The 13,555-nt window shown below is 38.9% G+C and overlaps 1 protein-coding gene across 1 annotated transcript in view; it reads right to left on the bottom strand.

Annotated features, from left to right (window-relative positions):
• Window positions 1-13,555, bottom strand: part of FAT4 (FAT atypical cadherin 4) — a 200,842-nt gene that overhangs the window by 31,415 nt on the left and 155,872 nt on the right. The window contains exons 7-10 of the mRNA XM_075287307.1: window positions 12,077-12,257; window positions 10,764-11,011; window positions 5,150-9,499; window positions 923-1,027 (exon numbers count right to left, since the gene is read on the bottom strand). Coding sequence (XP_075143408.1) covers window positions 923-1,027; window positions 5,150-9,499; window positions 10,764-11,011; window positions 12,077-12,257 — 4,884 coding nt within the window. The remainder of the gene's footprint in view (window positions 1-922; window positions 1,028-5,149; window positions 9,500-10,763; window positions 11,012-12,076; window positions 12,258-13,555) is intronic.

The following is a 13,555-nucleotide window of genomic DNA, read 5'->3' as shown; positions in this document are numbered from 1 at the left end:
TACTTCCCATTTCCTAATGATGATAACAATATTCACTAGAACATCCCCCTATAGAGCCCAATGAGTCCACTGAAATCGGTAGATGAGATAAAATTCCCAATGACTGTAATAAGTTCCCTGGTTTGTCTGCTTTCAAAAATAACTGACTATACGAGATCAGATATTGTGACACCCAACCTTTATCCACAGTTCTTCTCACATTGACCCATAATCAGCCAGTGAGTTGTCTGAATCCCTTTAGCATGAATACAGTTGCAGAATAGGTATATCAAATAGAAGAACCGACTGATCAATCCAATTTTTACATCTCATACCATGCACAAAGTCATGAAGAGCAGCGCACACACCACCAGTCTTCAGACCCACTGTCCTTTGGACTCAGACACTACTGCATTTTCTTAGAAGGACCAGCTAAGAGCAAGAATGTCTCAGACCAAAAATCCACAGTGTGATAAACAGGAGTAAAGATGCGCCTCGTAAAAAATTAGGCACATGTCTGGCCATCCGTAAACTCAAATCCATATGGATTGCCAGGTTGCATGAGGTCAAGAACTCTCCTCTAGGTCAACTTATGGCTGGTTCACTTTTCCTAAAAGTTACAAGCACAGTAAAAAACCACAAAGACTTGTGCAAAAGTGGGATAGATTTTACAGAAGTGAATGAATGGCCATTTTAGAAATGAAGAGAGGACAAAGGAGTGGAGGGGCAATGCCGGAAAGATTAAGAAGGAGGGCAGTGGGTATTTTAACTAGGCATTTACCCATTAATTGCTGAATTTTATTGAAAATCTGAGGTCATTTTACATTTCTAGTTATCATAAATAGCAAATGATCCTAAGTTAAAGTTTTAGATTTTATCTATTAATGCACCCAGTCACCAACATCCCGAAATAAGTAAAATGAAAACACCTTAGAAAACTCACCAAAAGGACAATGGCAGTAGTATCCGTCCATTCCACTTTGGCAAGATCCCCCATTAAAACATGGGTTGCATTCACAGTAGTTAATGGCAGATTCACACAGTTTACCTAAAGGAGAAAAAGACTTTGCTGATAATTTTTTCTCAAGATAAAAGTATTACTATATATATATATATATATATATATATATATATATATATATATATATTAATAATATATTTATATTATCATGAATATATATATCAATGGATCGAAATTTAACCTTAAAATGTAGAAGTCCAAATAATCTTTATACACTGCATTATATGTAATGCAAAGTCTATTATGTCTGAGGCATAGCGCAAAGTAACACAGAAATTGCAAGTTCAAAAAAAGAGTCCCTCTCACACCAAATCTCAATCCCTATACTAGAATGTATAATTCTCCATCTCGCATTGTTCACTGTAAAATTTCTTTTATACCACCCCTCAGTCCCTACACTAGAGTCTCTTATATACAGTGGTGGCCAAAAAAAATGCACCACCAGTGGATTTTGTCAAATGTATGTGATGCATATAAATTGAGTCCCTGCAGATGATATGTATACCTCCTACTACGAAATCGACTGAAAAATGTACAAAATGTATATGTACAAAATTGCCAAATACTCGTCAACCAGAGAGAAGAGGATAGATATGGAAAAAGACAAGAAATCATTTTCAATACAATCATTACATTTTGTGAAATGTTGCGGTTTTTTTGGTCGCCACTGTATCACCTCATTAGTCCTCACAGTAGGATCCCTCATATACCATCCCACTGTCCCCACAGTAGAATTCATCATGTGCCACCCTCAGTTACCACACTAGAATCTTTCTTACACAACTCCATTAATTCCTACACAGGAATCTCTCATAGACAACCCCACAACCCCCACACTAGAATCTCTCATACACCACCCATTGGTCCCTGCACAAGTTCCTACCTACAAAATGTTTATATTTGGTAAAAATGTACAGTATGTAATAATTCAATAAAAATCACTTGGGAGTTTAAACCCCTGCCCGAAGTTTACAGAAGAATGGATTACTTTCTACTGTATTGACACCAGGCTGAGTAAAGTATGAGACTAAAGCCATGTCCCTGGTTAAAGCTAGTCACTACTTTCAGTAGTCTACTCATACACATTGATGTTGGATGAACCCGTTGATTTTGACGAGATCAGCCAACATGTAATGTGTATGGCAGTTTCCTGACTCAGGGTTGGTGCACGCAGAGATTTTTGGTGCTGATTTTGACGTTGAATACGCCTCAAAAACAGCCTACAAAAAAAGCCTCCCAATAGAGTTCTATTGGGAGGCTTTTTTGGTGGCTGATTTTGAGTCGGATTCAGCGTCAAAATCAATGCCAAAAAACTCCATGAGCACTGACCCTCAAATGGGGAGAGAAGGACTGAGTCGTTGGATTCCGCATGCCCAATCCTTTTGTTCTCAGAATAAGTAAGTCATCTCAGAGAGGTCTGATCTTGCATGTCTATGGGAGGGTTAGGAGTAATAGCTTATGATAATGATATGTATGGCCTGCTTTAGCCTGTTTGTTGGTTATAACCAATTAAATAATTTTATCTCCATTTATCAAATATGAAGATGTATTTTCTATATACATAACACATGAAATATGTAGCCAGTCATCACGGGAATATGATAGCTACATGTAATTCTACTCCAGCAACCAATATTTTCAGATTGTCATTTGAGCATCCAATTTATAAGCTGATAGCAATTCCACATGTTCAGAAATGTACAGGACATCAAGTTGAATCATGGACTGGACAGGGAATATTGGAAGCAATATGGTTCTGATCTGTCAAATACTTATATCCACCGAGACCTTAAAGGCATCCAAAAATGGTGGAACATCTTAGGCAAAGATTCACATCCTGATTAAGGAATATTTCATCTGCATTGACATACTCATATAGATTATAGAGTTATAGATTGATATTTTCATTGTTGTTTCTGGTACATTAGTGTACCAGGACAGCCTGACCTCTGGCTCACGCACAACAGACTAGGGCTGTCTGACTCAGTTAGTCATGATGGTTTCCAATTACATGCTTTATAAACACATACTGTATGCAGTGCCTGCACTATAAACAAGGAGTCGGAGATATATGCAGGGGTGTAACTCTAGCCGTAGCAGTACTTGGTTTGGATAATTGTCTACACCATAGGAGCCTTGGACGCAGGGGAAAACATGTCTCTCTAGGGTTCACTTAGCAATCAGATTTGGCAGCTATCAATGTATTTGCTGCTAACTCAGCAATATCACATGCATGCATCTTGAGTAACAGAAAAGTTTTAGTATCGTTTTCAGAATTATGTCATTTGGGTCAGATATAAAATTGCAAATAGATTTATTAAAAGCAAAAACTGGATTTGTACAAATAAAATAACTTGTGTAATGTGATCATTTTGCACAATTCAGAATGGTTGTAATGACATTTTCCACAATTCTATTATTTTTCATAAACCAGTCTTGCATTAAATCCTACTTTCAATAATGTTTGCAGATCCTACTAGAAGTGTGTTCACACAGCCGTTATTTAAATGGATCTATCATTAAAAAACATGTTTTAAATAGAGATGAGCGAACAGTAAAATGTCCGATGTTCGATATTCGTTTCGAGTAGCCCCTCAATATTCGACTACTCGAATCGAATATCGAACCCTATTATAGTCTATGGGGGAAAATGCTCATTTCAGGGGTAGGCAACGTTCGATCAAATTATACTTACCAAGTCCACGAGTGAGGGTCAGGCTGGATCCTCTGTGCAGTCTTCTCCTTGCAGCGTCCCCGCGGCATCTTCTGGCTCTTCATTCACTCTGCCAGGCATCGGGCCTGGGCAGAGCCGTCTGCGCATGCCCACACTACAAGCGGACATGCGCAGTCGGCTCTGCCCAGGCCCGATGCCTGGCAGAGTGAATGAAGAGCCGGGAGAGCCGGAAGACGCCGCGGGGAAGCTGCACGGAGAAGACTTCTAAAGGTAGGAGAAGAACCAGCATTGATTGGCCGACTGTATAGTATTCGGCCAATCAATGCTGGTTCTGCATCGAACTTTTACATTCGAACAGCGAGTGGTACTCGATCGAGTACGAGTATTTTGAATACCGTAGTAATCGATCGAATACCTACTCGATCGAGTACTACTCACTCATCTCTAGTTTTAAACTAAAAGCACATAGGAATAGCCTTTCTAAAGTCTGTTCATCTCTTACCTTTATCTTGAAGGTCCGCGCCGCTGTTTTTGAATTTTTGCTCATTCTTCATTGTGCTCAGAAAGCACAAGGGGCGTACGAGCATTACAGTGCCGCCTTTCTTCTGTTCGGTTGGCCATTCTCCTCCTCTTCACTATTCTTCTTACAGGGGACCACCACAAAATGGCCGACGGAACAACTGACTGTGCATATCCGTCGATCATTTTCTGGTGGTCTCTTACACAAGACCACCCCAAAATGACGGAGCAGAAGAAAGGTAGCGCTGGAATGGTTGACAAAGGGGAAACACACCCTGTGCTTTCTGAACATAATGGAGAATTAAGAAAAATTCAAAAATGGTGGCACGGACCTTCAAGATAAAGGTAAGAGATGAATAGCCTTTATAAAGACTATTTTTATGTGCTTTTAGTTTAAAACATGTTTTTTAATGATAGAATCCCTTTAATCTTACGGCAGTAAATTTCAGCAAAGATTGTAAAGACAGCAAATACAGTCGCACACTCACTAACACACACGACGCAATTGCTGTCTATGGGAGTGGTCTCACATGTGACATCGATATGCAACATAAAGCTGGACAAGGTTGGATTATTGTGTGACTGTTGCAGCTGCAGCATGTCTCATGTCACAAGTAACATCATAGAAATTAGTGTGTGTGTGTGTGTGGGGGGGAGTTTGCATGCAAATTTAGTGCGATTTTAAGGTTTTGGTTTGTTTGTTTTTTTTAGACAAATTTCGCCTTGTTGCCCTAGACTTATTGTAAATGGGAAGTATACAGATATGGAAATCATACTCTAAAAGGGAAATAAGCATACATTGAATAATACTACTAAAAAGGCATAGTTGTTACATGACTTTTTACCCTTTGAAGAATATCCTGTTCAGAACATTTTACCTTATTTCATAGTTCTGAAATATTCCTTTTCAGTTTATTCATTGTCTACAGTAATATGTAAGGTAACCTATATCTTACCTGTGGAGCCAGCTTTACAAGCACAGTTAAAGCCTCCTGGAAAATTCTGGCATATACCTCCATTTTTGCAAGGACTGGAAAGGCACTCATTGATATCTCTCTCACAAGCAATTCCTGTAAAACCATCTGGGCAACTGCAGGAAAATCCTCCAACTAGATTGTGGCAGGTTCCACCATTATGACATGGAAGCGGCAAGCATTCATCAATATCAGTTTCACATAAATTCCCTTCATATCCCGGCATACATTTGCATATGAATGTTTGTAGCGGTTCATTTCCCACGATTATAACAGGAACACTCTCCAACACTGTAATTCCTGGACTTACAGCAAGTCTTCTCATACAGCTCCCGCCATTGTGACAAGGATTATGTGTACAAGAGTCATGATCTACTGATTCTATCCATACCCCACTTTGACGGAATAAGACTTCTTTGATGCTCTCGAAAAAAGTGCCAACTCCACTTGGGTTAACATACTGGTTACTGCCTCTTTTCACAGCAGTCATGACATAAGTCCTGTTATTCTTCTCAAACACTCCACATACTTGTACTGCAGTCCCAAGTCCAGTCAATTGTGAACTGGCTATACGTAGGAAATGCAGGTAATTGTTGGTTAAAAAGTCTTTAACAGTTGGTATGTTTAGCCTAAGAAGAATACTATTATCAATAGTAGCATTGCTGAATCCTGTAAAGAAAACTCGGACGTTATTTGTGACGGCACTGTGTAAACCATCATTACTATGTATCAGAAGATCAAATGTCCCATCGGTAGATCTTGACTGAGAATGGAGGTCACAGCTGTCTGCTGGAATACTAAAAAGGCTTGTAACGCCTGACGTTAAGGTGCAGTGGAAACTATCCAAAACATCAGGATCTTGAGGTTTCACACTACCCAACGTGCCACCAGGGAATACATTTCCATAATAATGAACAAAAATCTCAACTGTTCTTGATTCCGATGGGTTGTCATTTTGATCAATAACTCTAACATGTACAGTTCCCGTGGAAGACATTTGTGGAAAACCAGAATCTCTTGTCACAACAGATAAGAAAAATTCACTGATTTGTTCTCTATCAATTTCTCTGGTTGTAGTAAGAACTCCACCAGGGCTAAGGCTGAAATAGCTAGTAGCAGGTCCAGTGCTAAGGAGATAGTAATTAAATGGACCTTGATTTGGAGGAAGGTCCATGTCTGTAGACTGTAGGGTCATCACATGAGTTCCAGCTCTGTGATTTTCCTTGACTTCCCCTTCTGTAGTGGTTAAAGCAGGCCCATTGTCATTGATATCCTCCAGGGATACAATAAGGGTCGCACTTCCTGTTGCAGATGGTGTTCCTGAGTCAATAGCTAACACGGTAAGGTTGTAGATCGGTGTGGTTTCTCTGTCTAACTCAGTGGTAACAGTAACCTGGCCTGTTTGTGGATTTATTGAAAAGGCACCTTTATCATTTCCAGAACCAATAAAATAAGAAAATCGGCTCCAACTTGGAACTGAATCAGAGTCAAAGGCACTAACAAAAGTGACATGTGTTCCAGGTGGGACACCTTCACTTATCTGAACATTGTAAAATTTGAGGCTGAAAACAGGAGGGTCATTAGCATCAAGTACAGTGATGTTAACATTGACTTCATCTATATCAGCACCACGAATACTTCCAATATTTTTTGCCAAGACTTTTAGAGAGATCCTTTCTTCCTTTTCTCTGTCTAGCAGCCCAGAAACATAAAGCTTGCCTGTCTTTTTCTCAATCTGGAAGCCCTTTTTCCTGCTGCTGCCAAAAATTAAATAGTGGACTTCCCCATCGACCCCTAAGTCCCGGTCACTTGCAAAAACTTCTCCGACTACAATGCCTTTAGGAGCAGCCTCAGAAACTTCAAAATAGTACATTTTTGATACAAATCGAGGTACATATTCATTTGCCCCCTGAAGCTGGACTGTAACAGATACAAAACTGCAGCGTTCTTCATCGGGAACATTAAATGCTTTCACAGTGAGGTGGTAAGACTGTTTAGTCTCATAATCAAGAAAACCTTGGGTCGTGATCACGCCTGTGTTTGGGTCAATCACAAAAAGGTCACTGTCTGATGACTGGATGGAATAAGCTGTAACCGCATTTGGTGAAGAATCTGCATCTGTTGCGTTTAAGCGTATAACTGTTGTGCCACTTGGGGCGTTTTCCATGACACTGGGCGTATAGTCCTCTAACTGGAAAACAGGAGGATTGTCATTGACATCTTTAACATGTACTGTTACAACGCAGTAACCTGTTTTAGCTACCCATCCTCCATCAACAGCACTGATGGTTAAGTCATGTTTTTGGCACGCTTCATAGTCAAGGTTTTTGGACAAAGATAATGCACCTGTGGAAGTGTTTATAGCAAAGAGACCAGCTTCATTTCCTGTCGTTATGTTATATGTGATCACTCCGTTCATGGAAGTATCCCTGTCCCTTGCCGATACAGTCCTGATAACTGCTCCGACACTAAAGCTTTCCAGGACAGTTATGCTTATATGGCTTTGAGAGAACTCTGGTGTATGGTAGTTTTCCTCCGTGATGGTAATGTTAACCATTACCTGTGATGATAGTGGAGGATTACCTTTGTCTTTTGCTGTAACTTTAATCATGACATTTTTATGTAAATCCATCATTAAAGAAGAGACCACACTAATCCATCCGGAGTCTTTGTTTATATGAAACTTTCCACCCGCGTTCTCAGCTGACATTGAATATTCCACTTGAGAATTCAGGCCAAAGTCTTTCTCATCAACAGCTGTAACTTTAATTAGTTTTGTGCCAATTTTTGCATTTTTGGCTACGGGAGTAAAATATTTGCTTTGTAAAAATTTAGGGGGGTTGTCATTGCTGTCAACGATATTAACTGATAATGTGGTTTCGCTCATGAGAGGAGGGCTACCTCTGTCAGAAGCACTGACAATAAAGCTGTGTCTGTTGATATTAATGTTTCCCGATGCACTTGGATTCTGATACTTCAAATGCTGCTTGTTAAATATCTCTCCTGTTGTAGAATTGATCCTAAAAAATTCAGATTGGGATTTGATGAAGTAGTACACTTGGCCATTCAGTCCTTCATCTGGATCAGATGCTAAAACTTGGGTAATCTTAGTTCCTGGCTCTGTTGTTTCTGGAAAGTTTATATAATAGGATGGCTTACTAAACCGTGGAGCGTTATCATTTATATCAGTCACAAATATGGTAACATCGGTGCTTACAGTCCAGCCAGAATCGTGAGCAGAGACCCGAACAATGTAGCGATCAGTATCCTCTCTGTTAATTGGTCTGCTTACGGTTATCACCCCAGTGTTAGGATTTATATGGAAAGGAAGACTAGTGTCTGCAATGGTGTACCTACTAACTGCGTTTGCCCCCGAGTCTTCATCGGATGTTGTGACTTGTGTGACAACATAGCCCAAAGCTGCATTCTCTGGAACTGATGCACTAAAAATCTGAGAAAATCTTGGTGCATTGTCATTATCATCTAAAACATTGATAACTACTTTGACTATTGAGCTCTGGGGAGGAGTCCCCTTATCCGATGCTTTGATGGATAAGATATGCTGAGAAACTTTTTCCCGGTCCAGTAGTCTTGTACTTCTTATTTCACCACTAACCCTGTTTATACTAAATAAGTTATCTTTATTTCCATCAACAATGGCATAATCCAGTTGGCCATTGGATCCACTATCCTTATCCTTAGCATAAACTGTGAGTATCCTGCGAGGTGTCAAGTTTTCCATGATTTCTGCAATAAAAGGATCTTGTCTAAATTGAGGCACATTGTCATTAACATCTAAGATATTAACTTCTATCTTCTGATAGGAGGAGAATGGTGGAAATCCCATATCTCTAGCTTCAATCCATAGAACATACTTTGAAATGGTTTCAAAATCTAATGGGTTTTTAATGTAAAGCTGTCCATTTAATTCATCAATATGGAACGTGTTGCCGAAGTTACCACTGGCAATATAAAACGATAAACTTCCACCTCTTGTAGATGAGCCAAAGACTGTTGTCACCAATGTTCCGACATCTTGATTCTCTGAAAATGCAAATGTTGTTTGGTCGGCTCTAATCTGAGGGAAGTCAACTTGGTTAGCAAATCTGACTGTCACGGTGGTTGAATCCGATTTGTAGTTAACACCACCATCTTTTACTTGGACCGAAAATGTTATCTCTGAAGATCCCTCTATTGGCTCTGCAGTCTTTATAGCACCACGCAGAGGATCGATGTGAAATTTATCTGAATGTCGGCCTTTCAAGGAAAAATGAAGCTCTGAATTTGTGCCAATATCTTCATCAGTTACCGTCACAGCAAACACAAAAGAATCTAAAAGAAAAATAAAACACTATAAGCACAAAGAATGAACACCATTGGCTTCAGCTTCGGAAATCTAATGGAACTGAGCTATTGTATATCAAAAAAAATTGTAATATTTTAACATGGCACCGTGTCTTGGTAAAAAATAAAGAGAGCGGACTGTGACTCCCTTAATTCAGCTGACCAGCAATTCTGAAAGTTTGCAATGTCACACTCACATGAGTCCAGGAGCTGAGCTATATTACGTGGTTCTGCCATTACATCCCATCCAATATCTGACATGGATGTGGCCACTGAAGAATTTCTTTTAATATGTGAACTCTTCAGGTAACAGGATAGACAGACTGTATAAACAGACTATAAATGGCTTTCTGCACTCCATTGATGTCACATATGCCATTTCTGTTATTTAGGCGTTTGCGATACCAAACATCAGCACAGATTTCAGCTCCTGAACTTTACAATTATGCTTATGACTGTAAGATTGTCTCTTGCAAACTGAAGTTAAATTTTAAGTTAAAGTGGGTCTCTGAAATCTATATGATATTTGCATTTAGTAGACATGAGTAAAACAATTTGGATCAAACCGGTTTCAACAATTTTTCCAAAAGTTTTGGGTTCCACCAAGGTTTTTCACCCACGAAACACTATTATATTCTGGGGTTTGTTCAGAATATAACTAGTGGAGGCCCAGGAGTTTCTACTGGGATCTAATAGGCCCTTGGCATCCTCTTCCAGCTTTCAGTCTGATATTATGTGTGCCAGGGTCACTGTTGATGTCTGTGATAGGGCTTCAGCCATCAAGTGTGTTGTACCACTGTCATGAGGCTTAGATGAAAGCATTAAGAAGTCGTCATGCCCCAAGTGACCTATGAAGCCAAATCACAAGCCTCACCAGTGACACCAGCCCACAGGCCAGAAAACCCCAGATGAGGGCATTGAGGGACCTCTAGGCACTGGGATGATGCCCATGAGAGGTGACACAAGGTGAGTATAACAGATTATTCTGTTGCTGCACTCCCGCTAGGCCTACACTTATTATACTCTGCAATAGACCCCAGAGTATCGTAATAGCAATTCTGGTTTGTGCCAAACAAGTTCAGCCTGAAATGGACTACAGAGCCGAACCTCACGAATATTTGTTGTTAGATATATATATGTAAGATATGTATGGGTGTATATATGTATATATGTTTATACAGTATATGTATATTTATATTAGTTCATAAGCAATATTATTACATGAGCAAAATCAGCAGTGAAGACTTCTTACCTGATGCGGCAGGCGATGGTATGTGAGTAACATATGGGTGATGTAAAAATCTTGGTGGATTATCATTTACATCCAGAATATTGACTGTAACACTAGTAGAACTGGATAAGCCCGGGGAGCCACCGTCAGTAGCCACAATGAGAAGTGTATAATTGTCCTTCACCTCTCGGTCTAACAATGAGCTGCTGATGATCTGACCGGTAGAAGGATTAATTGTAAACTGAGAATTCCCACCGACCAGGCTGTAGCTGTGCGGAAAAAAGGAAAGTCATTTCATATCTGCTTATTAGTTTTTTATTAAACTCAATAAATGTTGCTTTAAGTGAGAAGATTATAGAGTCTATCACTTGCTGAGGAGCAGTATCCCCTAGACGCAACAATAAAATGAGTAAATCTGAAGAAACTCATTAAAATGTAGATATTTGGCTAATGAATACTAAGCCAAGCTGAAGATTTAATGTTCTATTAACAACGTGTCTGCTTCAGATAAACCTCTGTGATCATTTTAAATGAGTTTAATATTGCGGCTATCACCGCTAAATCCTTGCTCTTAATGATCTGCATCCAAAATAAATAACCTCCTTTATGAAACATTAAATACTAAATATAGACTCCAAACAAATTACATTATGATCAAAAGAGCTATCATTTTAATTCACTCTTTGTTTGTGGGAACCGGACCATGGACTGTACAGTTAGAAATACAAAAGTTCAATGGAGGTCCAAACAATAAGTAAAATAGATTGTTAATAAAAGAAATATATATACTAGAATTTATATTATTATATATTATTTTTAAATATATTCAAATTAATAAAATGTAACATATATATATATATATATATATATATATATATATATATATATATATAAATAATCTATCCGTCCATCCATCCATCCAACCATCCATCTAGCGTTAATATATTTTCCATATATATTTTCTATTTAATATTTTTATATATATTTCCTATATCATTTTATATCCTCAGCTCAAATACTGTTGCTACAGTTTTCAGCTTTCAAGATGTTTCTCTATATAGTAACTCCCGCTAGCAGCCAAGACTTAATTATTAAGTACTAAGATTGTTTAGACTTCCTTGAGCACTCAGTAGGTAGCACTCCACTTGTCAATATAGCTTAACATCCTCATTACTTGCCTTGAAAAATATACCAGCGGCAAATACGTTAAATGATGGTTTGTCACATGAAGCCTAGTGGTGTTGACAACAGGAGGTGGTTTTCAGTAGGGGGTTGAATAGTACAACTTGTAACGAATAAGGCTACAGGAAATGTAATCATGTGATGCAGCTTACCGAACAACACCATTCAGGCCCGCATCAGGATCAGAACAACTGACCAGAAGGACATCTGTGCCAGTGGGTGCATCTTCTGGGATGGTTATAAAATGCTGACTTAAGGCAAATGCAGGTTTGTTGTCATTGACGTCATCTATGTTGACGATAATTGTTCCTGTTCCAGTGAGGGCTGGAGATCCTGTGGGGGCATTAAAAGGGAAAGTGAAAAAAAAAAAAAAGAAGTAAACTTAATACCATGGAACTCGGAGAACATTGAAGGGTTTCTTCAACTAGGTTATAAAGGTGATAATAAGCTTTTTTTTACTGTTCATTTATATGTAGCTTTTTTGATATTTTTATTATTATGATAGTTATTATCTCGTTTTGTTCTCTACAGTCCCCATGTCCCGAGCTTTTTTAGCTCTCTGCAAAGATTTCCCAATCTTAATATGCCAAGACGTGGCCTTGTAGCAGTTCCTGTTGCGGTGAAAAAAGGGTGTTGCTTAGCCGGAAAAGAGAAAGAGCCCTTTCAAACAACTGGGGAGGGGGGGGGGGGTAGGACCCAGACCGAGCCATGTGCAGAGGAGTCACACATCATAAAGTCCTACACACCGAGTAGACCAACTGGTCTGGAATGGTGCTCAGATTGGATCACAAGCCAAAGCTGCCCCACTATGGGTTCAAAACCTATGAATAAACTTATATGGAACAATTTACACTGCTGATGAATGAATATTATATGTGCAAATAATTTCCCATTTTGGGTAAAATACACACTATTTTAATTAACCTAGGGACTCTAAAACCCTAACATTTCAACATTGTAATTTATAGACAGATTTATTTTCCAGGAGACAATTAGTATATTCTTCCAAACTCACTAGTCATAAGAAATACCCAAGATATAGAATGTAAGTGGCCAATTAGCACATTCCCAGTAACATAAGACCTATTAGTGTGACTCATTTCACACCATGCTCTACTGGAAATGACAAGACGTGTTCTTGACTTTTAAAAAAGTTGCTGAGTGTTTAGCTTTAAAAACTCCATATAAAACAACCATCAGCAATTTAACATTTGTCAACAGTAATAAAGTCGAGGAGGAAAAAGAAACGTGCAGTTACTTCCTGATTTCAACAATTACAGTACGAGGAGAGGAATGTTCACACTGACACTTCGCTCAGGTAATAAACTTTGCTTTTTTTCCACTATTAATTAACATTTCTATCACCATGTCTTAGAAATAAATCTCTCCTGGACAATTTTCCTTTGCAGTTTGTTTCACACAGTCGCACATTTTGGAAGTCTTACTATGGTACGTTGCTAGCGTTACTATTTATTGCTTAGTAATATTTATACAGCACTGCCATATTCAACAATGCTGTACAGTTAATGGAGTAATCCCATCTGGGAAACTCCATTGCATTTGCCCCATTAGAGGAAAGTGACATCATAGGGTCAGAATATCTCTGGCTCTGATGAACTGTCAATCTCGAC

Source organism: Leptodactylus fuscus, chromosome 1 (genome assembly GCF_031893055.1).
Source record: "Leptodactylus fuscus isolate aLepFus1 chromosome 1, aLepFus1.hap2, whole genome shotgun sequence".
Classification (NCBI taxonomy): Eukaryota; Metazoa; Chordata; class Amphibia; order Anura; family Leptodactylidae; genus Leptodactylus; species Leptodactylus fuscus.
This window is presented reverse-complemented; position numbering and strand designations above follow the sequence as displayed.